Source organism: Panthera uncia, chromosome C2 (genome assembly GCF_023721935.1).
Source record: "Panthera uncia isolate 11264 chromosome C2, Puncia_PCG_1.0, whole genome shotgun sequence".
In the NCBI taxonomy this organism is placed as follows: domain Eukaryota; kingdom Metazoa; phylum Chordata; class Mammalia; order Carnivora; family Felidae; genus Panthera; species Panthera uncia.
In genome coordinates, this window is record NC_064810.1 from 142,887,876 (window position 1) to 142,902,380 (window position 14,505).

At 37.4% G+C, this 14,505-nt stretch overlaps 1 protein-coding gene across 9 annotated transcripts in view; it reads left to right on the plus strand.

The window, feature by feature from the left end:
* RBMS3 (RNA binding motif single stranded interacting protein 3) overlaps positions 1-14,505 on the plus strand; it is a 708,926-nt gene that overhangs the window by 670,162 nt on the left and 24,259 nt on the right. For all 9 annotated transcript variants that reach the window (XM_049629878.1, XM_049629869.1, XM_049629873.1 and 6 more), the window contains one exon: positions 13,857-13,937. In XM_049629878.1, coding sequence (XP_049485835.1) covers positions 13,857-13,937 — 81 coding nt within the window. The remainder of the gene's footprint in view (positions 1-13,856; positions 13,938-14,505) is intronic.

Sequence of the window (14,505 nt, forward strand, 5' to 3'; positions counted from 1 at the left end):
ATTCTCAAGATACTCCATACTGCTTGCCCAATGGACCACCTTTTTACTGCTGACCTCCAGTGCTATTTTTTCCTCAGTGTCTTTCTGGAAGTGCTTTATAAAACCCAAAGATAAATTCCTATATGTCCTCATGCTCCTCACAACAAATTATTTCTTCTGCATGTCTCACCTACAATCTGTTTTGTCCTAAGCATATGTCTTTCCTCAACAACACTCTTGGATAGAGACTTCACTTTTTCCTGTGACCAATGGAGCTGGAAGGAGGTGTTAGCAGTCTTTTACATCACTGTTGCCTCTTGTACATGGTGTGCAAATTCCTTCTTTTAATGACAACACCCACAGGATGTTAGTCTTTTCCCCTTCTTTTTGCTATCCTTTGTTGATCTCCTTGCCAACACCCACACGTTAAGCATGGCCTTTTGTCATCTGTCTCCTCTTGCCACCAACTCCTGTCTCATTGTTATCATAGTGTCAACATCCCTTAACCTGCTTGATTCCAATGACCTTCACCTTATGCAACTCCAGTCACCAATGTCAAAGGCCACACACTGTGGACTAACCGTAATGGCTTCCCCTCTGAAATCTTAAAGGCTTCATACTTGTTAATCAGCATTTCCTTCTTGCATCTCTCTTTTTCTGTTGCAGCCATCAACCTTCCCTATTCCATTTCTTTCCTTCTCCAGGCAAGAAACCATTGTGTATCACTTCAACTGTTCTCTTGCCATCACCCTCACTACCATCAATAATAATAATAATGATAATGATAATAATAATGGGACTTGGATTTTTTTTCCTCTATCCTGAGTCATCTCTCTCCCTAATTCTCCATTGAAACAATTCCTAATAGTCACCTTTCGACCTATTGCAATGAAAAGATTCCATTCGCTTGCCCTTCTGTTCACAAGCATGCTGACCTTATTCTCCCTGAGTTTCTGGTATTCTCCTTGAAAAATCCAATGGTTTTCTATTCATGTGCCAAATTCCCACTGAATGTGTTTGAGGTGTTTTCACTCAGGCTTGAAGTGATCCTTGAAGTTTGGATTCCTGAGTGCCCCTGGCCTTTTCTTACAGTTTGGGGTTTCCAGCACGTGAAGGCTCTAATCAAGAGTCTCCACAAATATTGAGTACTTTCTATTAAAGAATTTTGGTAGGTCTTAGGAAAGCCTCATCTCTACCCTGAATAATAATTTTCATTACCTTTGTTTTATGCCATAATGTGCTTGCAAAGAAATGCCAGACTTGAAGACACATGATAAGCACATTTTGTCTACTATTTAATTTATGGCATAGACACTGTGTTAGGGTTCTGTATGGAGACAAAACCATGAGGAGATAGGTAGGTAGGTAGGTAGGTAGGTAGACAGAAGATAGATAGATAGATAGATAGATAGATGATAAATAGATAGGATACAGAGGTAGACAGACAGATAGATAAATACATTAAGAGTTAACTTATTACAGGAATTGGCTTACATACTCGTGGAGGCCAAGAAGTCACACAGTCTGCATCCGCAGGCTGAAGAACCAAGAAAGGTGGTGATATAGTTCAGTCTAAATCTGAATCAGGGGAGCCAATGGTGTAAGTCTCTGAGTCAAAAACCCCCCAGAGAACCAAGAGCTCCCATGTCTGAGGGAAGGAGAATGGATTTCTCAGCTTAAGGAGAGTGAGAGAGCATTTACCCTTCCTCTACTTCCCCCGCCCCCATTCAAGCCCTTAGGGAATTGGCTGATGTTCACCCACTTTGGCAAGGTAATCTTCCTTACTGAGATTACCAATTCAAATGTTAATTAATCATCACAGGCATCAAGAGGATTAGGATTTCTGTGCTCTTCCATGGACAACTGTATGGCTCATGTGGGTTATACAGCTTGAGTTTTTCATCCAGAGTGCTGAATTATTCATCCATTTTTGCAATAGCTCATTCATTTAATACTTTCATATTAAGTGCCAACCATGATGAATCAGGCACGGTGCCTCCAGGAGCTTCCACAGTTTGACCGCCAAGAGCTATAGCAGAAGTACAGATAAAGAGCTGTTGGGCATCAGGAGAGAGAGTTATCACTTCCAAATCAGGGATGGAAGCAAGGCTTCATATAGGAATTTAGCATCCGGACTCAGTTTGAGAAACAGGTTTTGGATGTGTCATTAATGGATACAAAGAGGTTAGAACACAGCGAAAAGCAAAAGCACAGAGGAAGGAAGTTACCAGAGGAGTACTCGTCACCGTGAGCAGGCAGATATGGGTAAAGCAGAATGTGAGATGATGTGGGTCACTGTGATTCTAAGAACTCAGTGAGAGTGGGTTGCAATTCATGCCGAAATCATATTCTTTGTCTCTCCCCTGTTTGACAGTTGTCATCAAACAAACTGTTCATATTTTGAGGTGAGGAGTAGAATCTGGACTTTGCCACCAGAAGGTCTATTTCCCTCCAGTCCTCCTACCTTTTGCACTTGGCTCTTTAATTTGAACTCTTCACATCCTTGAAGAAAAGAATGGTAATATCTGTAGCCTGGCAGAAACTCCTCCTGTTGTTTTTGTATTGCCAAAGTTAAATATGCTCACATGGATAGAGCAGTACCATGTAAATCTGTTTGTTTTTGCCTAAATATGAACAGTTCCTAGAAGAACTTTTCTCAGATAGTTTCACACCTTATTTGTGCAGTTTCCTATTCACTGTTGCTTTTTCTTCTTTCCTCCTTATTTAGAATGTTGTTCTCTCTTTCCTTTCTTTCCCCCTTCCTCCCTGCTCACCTTCATTTGCTCCCCATCCATATGGATCAATCTCTAATCTGAATATTCTAACTAGCTGGATAGGTCAAGTTCCATCTCTGAAGGTCTCTTCCCTGAAAACCAAACACAATAAAAAAAAAAGAACCTGTTTGTTGACTCTTTTAGAGACTGGATTCTTTCAAAGGATATTGAGGGGCACTCTCAACCTTTCCTCTTGTTGTGTCTACTCTGGTCCATCGGGATGGTTGGCATTCACAATTGTGGGCCTTAGATGGTTGAGAGGAAATGTTTTATGTACAAATAGAATTTACAGTGTGTGTGGCACCCTGGATCAGTTCCCTTCCTTCAACGTGTCTTTACTTAGCCCAAATTAATGCTTTAGTCACAGCCTTCAACAGGAAACAACAGAGTTTCCATTGAGGACTTCTTAGTTCACTTGTCTCTCTTCTTGACAAAGTCTTTCAGTTCTTTCATTTCCAAAGTGGAAAAATAAATATTTAAAAAATTTAAAAACCTTGTTTCCTAGAGAAATGATTAAATGAGTCTGGAGAAGCCGAGGACCTTAGTTGTTGGGCTTTGTGTTCCTATAAGTTTATGAAAGAACCATCTAGATAATAGGTCGGGTCATTTGTTAAAAGTGGTTTTTTCTTGATTCTTTCAAATATAGAGATTGATTTAAATAAACGTTGATTTGAGTGCAATAGCTTCTCTCATTTGAAAAGGTCACTACTTTACAGAGAGTTCTAATTCTTTACCATCAGTAAACCATACTATATGCAAAAACAATAGAATGTTAAGAAACAACAAGGCAAGTATAACCAGACAGGAGATTCAAACACAAAGTGAAAGACTAAGAAGGAAGCAGTAATAATACAAGAGATCAACTTGCAAGGATTTGAGTAGCTTTTCTATTCCAGGGTACTGTGGTGAATGTAAGATTGGCAGTAATGAATACATAAAAATTAAATAGCTTCCTATATATAAGATGATAAAATACAAGTAAACTACCCAGGACTTGCAATGGGTTAGTAGCAAAATCTTTTTCTTCTAGGTTTTGTCAGGTCCTATGACCCAATGCATGTTGTAACCCTATAATATAAGCTCACTTAAAACTTGTCATATAAAAGGGGCTCAGTAAAATTTTATTGAATGTCGCTAATAAGTAATTAAGCATATATATCACTAAATTTTTTTAAAGAATTTCTATCATTGGAATTTTATAATAGAGCACCTCAACCTCTCATTTCCTGAATTCCTCATTTCTACTGATCTTTTTTTCTACCCTTATCCTAGAATTTGTTATTAGGAATCACCGCACCAACTCAAAATCTCAATTTGGAATAATAGCTCAATTTCAAACAGAAATTCTCTGACTACCACCTCTTTCCTTCTATGACTACTTGAACAACCCTTATTGCAATAATTCTTTGACACCATTAAGCTTGCCTACCTGCTTATTGCCTGCCGCTTAGTATCAATTTTCTCCTTCATTTGCTCACATCCACACCTAGCTTAGATCTCATAGAACATTGCAATCCCTTTCTTTCGTGTGTCCTCACCTCCCCTGGTCACTCTTTCTTCATTGTCCTCTCCTGGTAATACTTGGATCCTGCTTGCATCCAATTCTCATTCTGCTCCATTCCTGTGAGCAGCTGAATATGGCAAGAGTAAAGCAAGCCACCGATGCTGCTGAGTTTCACATTAATTTTATGAGCACACAACTTAAATGGGCCCTTGGCACTCCCCGAAATCTTCCTGCATGTGCACGGTCCATTTGTTCTCACTGGCCGAGACGACCATGTCATACCTTCTCCCAAACCTACTACCTCTCACAAGCACCTCACATCTTTGCCTCAAAATGGAAACAACGGCAAAAAAACTTAAGTACCTTACAAATCTCCCAAACTTCTTGTGTCTGAATCCATTCAATCATGTCTGTTTAAATGGGTAAGTCGTCCTTGCTCTCCCCTAAGATCAACCTTTCCTTTTCTCTGTTGGTTCTTATTGTAAACTCCTTTATAGAAGTATAAAATATGTTCAGAAGAATGCACACTTCCTAAGTTTACAGATCAATAAGTTTTAGAAAGTGTAAATTGGTGGATACTCAGGTATCTACTACCTAGATCAAGATATAAAAGGTCCTGTTATTAGAGAAGCCTCTTCTGTGTCCCTACCCGTTTATTATCTCCACAGAGGTACCCACAACCCTGACGTCTATCAGCATAGATTTGTTTTGATTTTTTGAACTTTAAATACAGTCACACAGTATGAAGCTTTTTATGTTGGCCTTTTTCGAAATTCAAAATTGTATCTGTGAGATTCATCCATATTTGTAGAGCGAGGTTTTTTTTTTTTCATTGTTTATATTATCATACAATATAAATATATTACAATTTATTAATTCTACTGTTGATGGACATTTAGGTTATTTCTAGCTTGGAGCCATTATAAATGATGCTGCTCCAAATAGTTGGCACAGGGGCGCCTGGGTGGCTCAGTCGGTTAAGCGTCCGACTTCGGCTCAGGTCACGATCTCGCGGTCCGTGAGTTCGAGCCCCGCGTCGGGCTCTGGGCTGATGGCTCAGAGCCTGGAGCCTGCTTCCGATTCTGTGTCTCCCTCTCTCTCTGCCCCTCCCCCATTCATGATCTGTCTCTGTCTCAAAAATAAATAAACGTCAAATAGTTGGCACATATCTCTTAGTATACATTTGAAAGAATTTCTATTGTGCACATGCCTATGAGTGAGATTGCTTGTTCAGAGATTCTGTCAGCATTCTGCCAGATTCACAGAGTGGGTGTACCAATTTATACTCCTACCAGCAGTGTGTGAGAGTTCCAGTTATCTACATTCTCTCCAACACTTGCTTTTGTCAGTCTTTTTCATTCTTGCCATCCTGATAGGAGCATAGTGTCATATCATAATACTTTTAGCTTGCATTTTCCTGATGACCGGTGAATGAGGTTATGTATGCATATGCATACTGGCCATTTGGAATTTAGATATTCTCTTTACTGAAGTGTCTGAGTGACTATATGATTTTTTGTTGTTTTGTTTTTTTAGTTGAACTTTTTATTGAGATAATTGTAGATTCACATGCAATTGTAAGAAATAAGAGAGAGAGATCCCTTGTACAAGTGCCTCAATTTCCTCAATGGTAATATTTTACAAAACCGTAGTAAAATATCACTAGCAGGATATTGACATTGATACAATCCACATATTTCATCCAGATTCCCCCAGTTTTACTTATCTTGTGTGTATATTCTCTATACAATGTTTACCTATATAATTTTTTTAGCCGCCACCACAGTCAATGGATATTGAACAATTTCGGTATCACAAGAATCTTCCTGTTGAACTTTTATAACTATGCCATCTTATCCTCCTATCCCCACGTCTAATCCTTGGCAACCACTAATTTGTTCTCCATTTCTAAAATTTTATCATATAGAAAATGTTATATACATGGAATCACAGTATCTAATCTTTTGGAATTTTTTTTTTCTTGCTCACCATAATTCCCTGGAGATTCATCTAAGTTATTGTGTATATTAATAGTTATTCAAACTCAGTTTTTAAAATTTTGTGTTCTGTCTTCTGATTGTGGATTTAAATATATATATATATATATATATATATATATATATACACACATTCTATGTATAAGCTTTGTCAGACATATGTATTATAAATATTTTTGCTCTGTTTTTGGATAATTCGCAGTTTTTAGTTTTAATGAAGCCCAATTATCAATAGTTTTTTATTTTCAGTTCTTTTTTAGTCATGTTTAAGAAATCTTTGCTATTCTCAATATCATGAAGGCTTCCTGCTATTTTCTTTAGAAAACTATATTTAAAAACCTTTTATATTTATACCTTTGATCTATCTCATGTGGTGTGAGGTAAGGATCAGGGATCATTTTTTCCTATAGAGATATCCAGCTGATTCAGCAGCATGTATTGAAAAGACCATTCTTGCTGAAATTGCATTATGGTGACATTCTTTCTATCCATGTATCCATACCACAATATCTTAATTACCATCACTTTTTAGCAAATCTTGTTGTCTAAATTCATCTTTCATCTTTGTTTTCCTCAAGATCGTATTGGATAGTCTGGGTTTTTGCTTTTCCATAAAAATTTTAAAGTGAATTATTGACTTCTACCAGGAATGTTCTTGGATTTCAACTGGAATTATACTGAATTTATAGATTCTTTTCAGGAGCATTAACACTGTAACAATATTGAGTCTTCTAATTCATGCATGTGATGTATATCTCTTCATTTACTTAAGTCTTATTTAATTCCTGTCATCAATGCTTTCTCGTCTTCAGTATAGAAGTTTTCATGCCTTTTCTCAAAGTTATATCTAGATATTTGATTTTTTTTTTTTAATTTTTATCTTTATTTATTTTTGAGAGAGAGACAGCGTGGGAGCAGGGGAGGAGCAGAGAGAGAGGGAGACACAGAATGCAAAGCAGGCTCCAGGCTCCGAGCTGTCAGCACAGAGCCTGACGTGGGGATCAAAATCACAAACTGTGAGATCATGACCTGAGCCAAAGTCGGACACTCAACCGACTGAGCTACCCAGGCGCCCCTAGATATTTGATTTTTTGATGCTCTCTATATATGTATCATTTTAGATTTCAATTTTAACTTCTGGTATATAGAAATAATTTTTATTGACATATATCCAGCAACCTTGCTAAACTTCATTAATTATAATAATTATTTTTTAAATAAGCAAATAAAACAAATATTTTTAAAAACTTGAGGGGGTGGAAAGAATTCATGATGCCTATATAGAATTGTTTCAAGTTCAAATTTTAAGACACAGTTTCTTAATCAGCTACATTTGCATAGTACCATATCTTATTTGTGTTACTACCTTGGTGATCTTGTGCACAGATCTAATGGGCTTAAATGGGCTAAAACCTAATGGGCTTTGGATTTTTCTAACACATTCATGAAAATCCCATTCTCTGCAAAATGAAGGCCTCTTAGCCTGTGTGATTATACGGGAAGGACTACTTCTCACTGTTGTGCAGGGGGTGAGGTTTCGTAAATTTCCAAGACGAGAACAACCTCTAAGTCTCTTCCTTGTTACTCTCTTTGCTATGTGCCACAAAAGACGGCACCACCCCAGACTACAATGATGACAGTCTCTATTTTTCATTGAATAGTTTAATGCACACCTCTCTCTGGATTATGTTTAGCACTGCTCTGGGAACTGGGTGAGATAATATAGATTACATACTCCTAAGAATTCTGGGCTTCCATTTTTATCAAGCCATCCACTGGCCATCTTTCCCCCTTGAGTGCTTTTACTCCTAGTAAATGAAGTATATGTTGCTATCTGTATTCACCTCCACCTACACTTCAGGGACAATTATTTAATTTTACACAACTGTCTGTTATTTCTACCTTATAAATTAATACTAACATAAAACATTATGAAAGCATCCATTATTATTATTCTGGATGAGGATCCATGTCATTCTCCAGAATGACTTCTCCAAAAGTAGAAAGAATATAGGAGGAATGCACAGCGGGAGTCCATGTAGGAGTCCAGGCTTTTCATGCCCTAAGTGGGCACTCTTTCTCCAGCTTTCCTTCTCTCTATGGATGGTCTTTCATTCATTGAGTAGCATGGAGACTTAGAAGATATTCTTAGATTTTCACTCCAGGCAGCTATTTCTACTTAGTCAAAGCAAGCATGTGAAATGATACCAACTTGCCATCCTGGGTCCAGGTATTCTCCCCAGCTCTGAGATGATAGAATTTTACAAATCTAAGAAACATGGCCCTCGCACTACAGAATACCTCTATGTGAGGTAACACCGTGCATCTCCCCCAGCCACTTAGCCAACCCAGGTTGTTTCCTATAGCCTGAAGCTTTTTAGAAGAAACTTTACGGTAAATGACCTTGAAAGTAATTCATACTGCATTCTGCTAGCATTACCTACCATGATACTGCTTTCTTTTGCTCAGCTTCCTTTCTGAGACACATTTCTGCAACTTTCCCGTATCCTTATTGACTTTCCAGGTTTGATGGTACCTGGACAACTCCCCTTTCTGAAATTTGTTAAGCAGCTTTAAGAATTTTATAGCAAGGAATAGAAGCACCAATTTAAAATCTAAGCAGTGTAAAGACGGCTCCAAATGAACAAGTGTGATAAATTATTTTAGGAAATTTCAAAAATTCAAATGTAGGAAATCCCTTGCTCTACAAATTATGAAATGAAAATTTCCTCACGGGAAATACATAAACATATTTGTTTTGCTTTGGTGGGGGAAAAGAAAGTAAATCCAGAACTGAAAATTTGGAGTTTTGTTTCCTCGGAAATAATCAATGATTCTACAGTAACAGAAACAGTTTGTTCTAACTTAAATAGGCAAAAACACAATTCCTCTCCAATTTCACCATTTTTTTTCCTCTCTTTGTATGACTATCTTGGTGATGCAGTGTCTAGACTTCTTGGAACAAGTAATGGAGTCTGGAATTTATTCTGTGGGTTTGAAAATGGCTATTCAGGTCTCCTTCAAGCTTACGTGTGAAAATCCACTGCTTTTAGATTTAGAATATATAAAAAGAATCAAGCTGTTTACCAAGAAAATAAAATCTCTCCATTAATTTCTAAACTTTGAGTTGCTACCAACAAGGAAATATTGTATGGACTTATCCATTTTACCCATATCATCTCATTGGAATGTGGTTCCCATCCCCCATTGTATAAAAAAATGCAAAATAATTTGTAGTCGTGAAAGAATGGTTGCAGGTATTTTCTAGCTTTTGAGACATACCAATAAAAGACATTAGCCTGAAGGATATGCATCCATTCTTGTTATGGTTTTAATAAGTAATCCATGGGAATTTATCAAGTCAAAAGGGCAGATTTTTTTATATCACAGGGCATTCTGTTAGTTTTTTGTCATTTGTTAGCTGGATAAAATAGAGGAAGTCTCTGAGGCATCCAGATCTAAACAGTGTTTGTGCAGCCTAGATTATTAAGTCTGACTGTAGTTGATCTATGCTCTTAAGGAAATCAAACTGTGCTTGCCGAGAAAGTTCAGAGTTATTTGTCACCAATTACCTAAAGCTGAGAGTTGATCTTACACACAGCTGTAGCCATTTCCTGTAAGAATTTGCTCCTAATTTTACAAAGCTGTCACTTCTTGAGGTTTCACCCTAGAAACACATGTCTACTACTGAAGAGTTTTATTGCAAAAGTTTATCCAGAAACAATAGTCTTATGGGGGATAAAACTCCACAGTATTGACTTGTTTAGAGTAAGCCTATCCCTAAATTCCAAACAATGTTCTCAAGCTCTATTGTCTTTTATGTGATCAAAAAAACCCAAAAAACAAAAAACAAGGCAACCAGAAAGATTTTTTTTTTTCATTAAAAGATACAAAACACACTGAACCGAGCTGATGTCATTTATACTACAAAATCTCTCTTGGTTCTGTTCAGAGAAGCAGCATAAATGTAAGTTAAATTATGAAATAAGTTAAACATACAGAGTAGCCCTCCTGGAAGGAAACTAGGTATTCTGAGTATAAAGTAAAATAAATTAAATGGCAATAAAAATATTAACCAAAGGCATATTATTCCATGTTTCTTAATTGGATCTCCAGTTTCTATATGCCATTAACAACAACAACAAAACCAACTTGAATATGGGAACAATCAAAAGGAGACTCTTAGGACATTATTTACTTAATTTCAAAAGTAAAGAAGTAGACAAGTATCTCAATCATGGGTCAGAAGCCTGAGCTTTATTCTCATTATGTGGGGTCTTCGCTTCTCAGTCTAAGCTAAGATCATGGGTGAACCATGCTGCCTAGCTCACAGCAGTGTTCTAAAGACAAGAGGAGTATGAATTTGTGTCCTCAGCAGTTAAGTTTGGGCCATGTTAACAACTTCACTGAATAAAATGGGAGTTGTGAAAATATACTAATTCAGTTCTACTGGACAAAACACGGATTAGGTTTTGAATTACTGAGTTATTTGAAGAAGCTTAGCTAAGAATCACATAAAATGCTTTTCATTAACTATGCTGCCTGAAAATTCTAGTTTGACAAGAGTGAACCCATGAGCTAGAAAACTAGTAAGCATTGCTCCAAATGACCCAGGCCATGCCCCTATTTCTAGCTCACAGAAATGGCTCCTGAGGGCTACAGACAGTGGAGCAGGGACAGATCAAAGTAGTCCTATAGGTAAGTGCTAGTGATGTCCTATTTTCATGGAAAGGATACACTCTTCATGTATTAGGCCCATTTGCAAAGTTTAGAACCACTAACTTTGCAAGAGCAAATACCTAATCAGTGAGGTATTCTTTTACTAGTGTATTACAAATCTTGGAAAACCATCACCAGAAGGTAGAACATGAGCCTCCATAGGATCAGCTCTGGTCTTACAAAAATTCATAGTTGGCAAAAATATATTCTCCCTTGCTACAAATCTAAGACTTCTGAGATTCAATTAAAGAAGGATCTTTTCAAAGTATGTGCCTTAGAGCACTAGTTCTTTTTTTTTTTTTTTAATGTTTACTTATTTTTGAGAGAGAGAGAGAGGGAGACAGAGAATGAATGAATGAATGAATGAGCGAGCGGGTGAGGGGCAAAGAGAGAGGGAGTCACAGAATCCGAAGCAGGATCCAGGCTCTGAGCTGCCAGCACAGAGCTGGACATGGGGCTCGAACCTGCATGGGGCTCAAACCCACGAACCATGAGATCATGAGCTGAGCTGAAGTCGGACACTTAACTGACTGAGCCACCCAGGCGCCCCTTAGAGCACTAGTTCTAAGCAAAATTAACAGGTGGCTACCAGGAGGGAGAGAGGGAGAGAGGGAGGGAGGGAGGGAGGGAGGGAGGGGGAGGGGGGAAGGAAGGGAGGAAGGAAGGAAGGTTGGTTTAATCAGCTTTAAATAGGCTGCTTTAAAACTTGATTTCTCGAAGTTTTTATTCTACATCAATATCACAAAAGAAGACACATTCTCCAGCATTGCCAAAATGCACTGGAAAACAGAAAGCTGTTTTCTCAGTTGAGCTAGCATTCAAAAATAATAAAGAGAATGCTCAGTTAAAAGACTTTATTAACCTATATAAGCAAACCATCTATCTGAAATGGCCAATGAACTGTTATTCCCAAAATACATCCTATAGCAGTTTTGTTGGCAAGGCAGATACCTGCCATAAGGCTCTAGATGTGGAATAATGTTTGCTGAAATGTAACTCCAGAGTTCTATGCTTATTTGAAAAATTGATAACCATTGGATACCTGGATGCTTATATCTGCTTAAAGACACAAGGACAATGATGAGCAGAGTTGGCTCAAGTGTGTGTTTAAAGGTTATATAAATGTATTATGGGGATGGTGAAATTAATATCTACAATGAGCTCAGAATTATTAACAGCTAAGGGAAGGGCATGCAAGATTCATAACTGGAAACAGAAGGCTTTCTTCTTGTATCTTTTTCTTCAGCCATTGAACAATTATTTATTCAACATCAGGCATGATGTGGTTTGTTGGAAGATACAGAGATGTGAAGTTTGGCCCATCCCTTTAAGGAGATGACAGTCTGGACAATTTCAATAGAAAAGTAATGGAAGCTGTGAGAACACAGAGGATAGGGTATAGGAATCTCTGGTGATTTTCAAGTATGAAGCTAAATTAGTAATATCTCTAGGCCTTTCAAATAGTTGCTCTTGGTCTAAGTTACAAGGCTGTTTTGCATAGATACGAATTGAACTTAGTTGTTATTAGTGTTTCACAGTTATCAGTTGCTACATATGGATTACAGAGAACAGTTGGTTTGTTTGATCTAGGGTTGTTTCATTAAGGCTGTCTCTATTTTTATTTTTAGCAAATAGACACAGTAGGATGGTTTTGAGTTTAAGATGGAGATACATTTATTCCAAAGTTGCTTAATTGCTATCATTCTCCATGAATATTAAACAACAACAACTGATGAGCTCATCTCCATTCAGATATTTCCCTTGATTCAGAAGCATCATGTCGCTTAGATACGAAAGTACCAAGATACACACAAAATGTAGTAATTTAGGTTTTACATATTTATGCGTAGCATTCATCTTTGAACTCAGCAGATTTAGAAGAATAAAGGGTCGGAGGCTTGCAATTTTCCATAAAAATCATTTCTCTAACCTTCATGAATGGAGAAAACTTGTCTTCAGTAGATGATTCTGGTTCTGATGTTTTGTGATGTTGGTCAAGTTTAGAAGCTCCATAATACAATTGATTCCATAGAAAATTCTATTTTCAGAGAGTAGAATGTTGAATTTGCAAAGGATATGTGTATTAGAAATGCAAATATGGAATTTTTGCTCATGTAGGTGAGCAAGTTATCTTCTTGGGGCTCCTTTTATGAAATGAAAAAATGCAGGTTATTCCCAATGCATGTTTTACTGATACTACAACTTAGAATTGGTTTGATTGTTTCATTGTCCATCCAAGTGAGGAACATTTGGCTAATTCAAGGAGTTGAAAAGGAAATACTGACAGTGACACAATAATGGAATGGGGGAAGGACATCAAGTAGACTTTGCCAGAATCTGTAATACTATGTCATTTGTACCTAAAAAAGGTGATATGAAAATGACAAAGTGAGAACATGCGCCAAATCTAAATATTGCTACACTCATAGTTCTTGCATTATTCCTCTATTTTTATTTTTATTTTAGTTAGAAAAGAAATGTTTGCTAACAATATGATGATTCATTCATTCAACAAATGATTTGTTGAGAGCCTACTATGTGATAGGTGCTAGCAATAAAATGAGAAGAAGACAAAAACAGACATCATCCCTGCCCTTATGGAACGTATGTTTGAGATGTGATAATGAAATGTTGGGATCTAATGTAGAATGTTTTAGAACATAAAACAAGGGAAGGGGGATGATGCTGTGGGCTGCTGTTGGTACTTAATCAGTAAGCAAAGGCCATTCTATGCTGATAGAAACTGCCTCATTTTTTATCGAAATAGAGTTTAATGGTGCACTGCCTGTGGGCCACACATGTAAAACAGTTTCATGTGATAATCTACTTTTCTTGCCGGTTGCAATCTCAAGTTCACCTGCATTTTTCTTTGATTCCCTCTAGTATATGACTGCTGCGGCTCCTATGCAAGGGACCTACATTCCCCAGTACACGCCTGTGCCTCCGACAGCTGTTTCTATTGAAGTAAGTCTGTCTCTGTCTTCTAGAAAGACGTAGGGATGATAAATCTTAGCCATGTATACTGTGGTCCCCTATAACCCAAGCAATCCTGACATGTGGTTTTGTGCTGCTCTAAAATTTGAAATTGCAAGCTCACTATATGAAGTACTCGAACATGCTTATGTTTTGCTTTGCACGCGAAATTATCTGATTTGCTATAGAGAGTTAAGAAGGGAGTATCATTTGTATATTTGAAGTTCAGAGACCAGATCACTACCCCCTCAGATGTTAACCACAAATACTCATAAATAGGGAAGAGAAAAAAAAGTTGACAACTATTTCAATGAGTTTGCTAGTGCCTTGTTACTCAGAGTGGTCCCTAGACCAACATCATCATTGGCATCACCAGGGAGCTTGTTAGAAATGCAAAGTCTGAAGACACCACCAAGACTTACTGAATCAGAATTTGCATTTTAACAAGATCCCTTGGGAATCTACGTTCACATTAGTGCACAGGTTCTCAAACTTTCCTGCTTATTATTTTCTGCAATTGTTTAGAGAGCTTTAAAAAATATTTACGCCTGGATCCTAT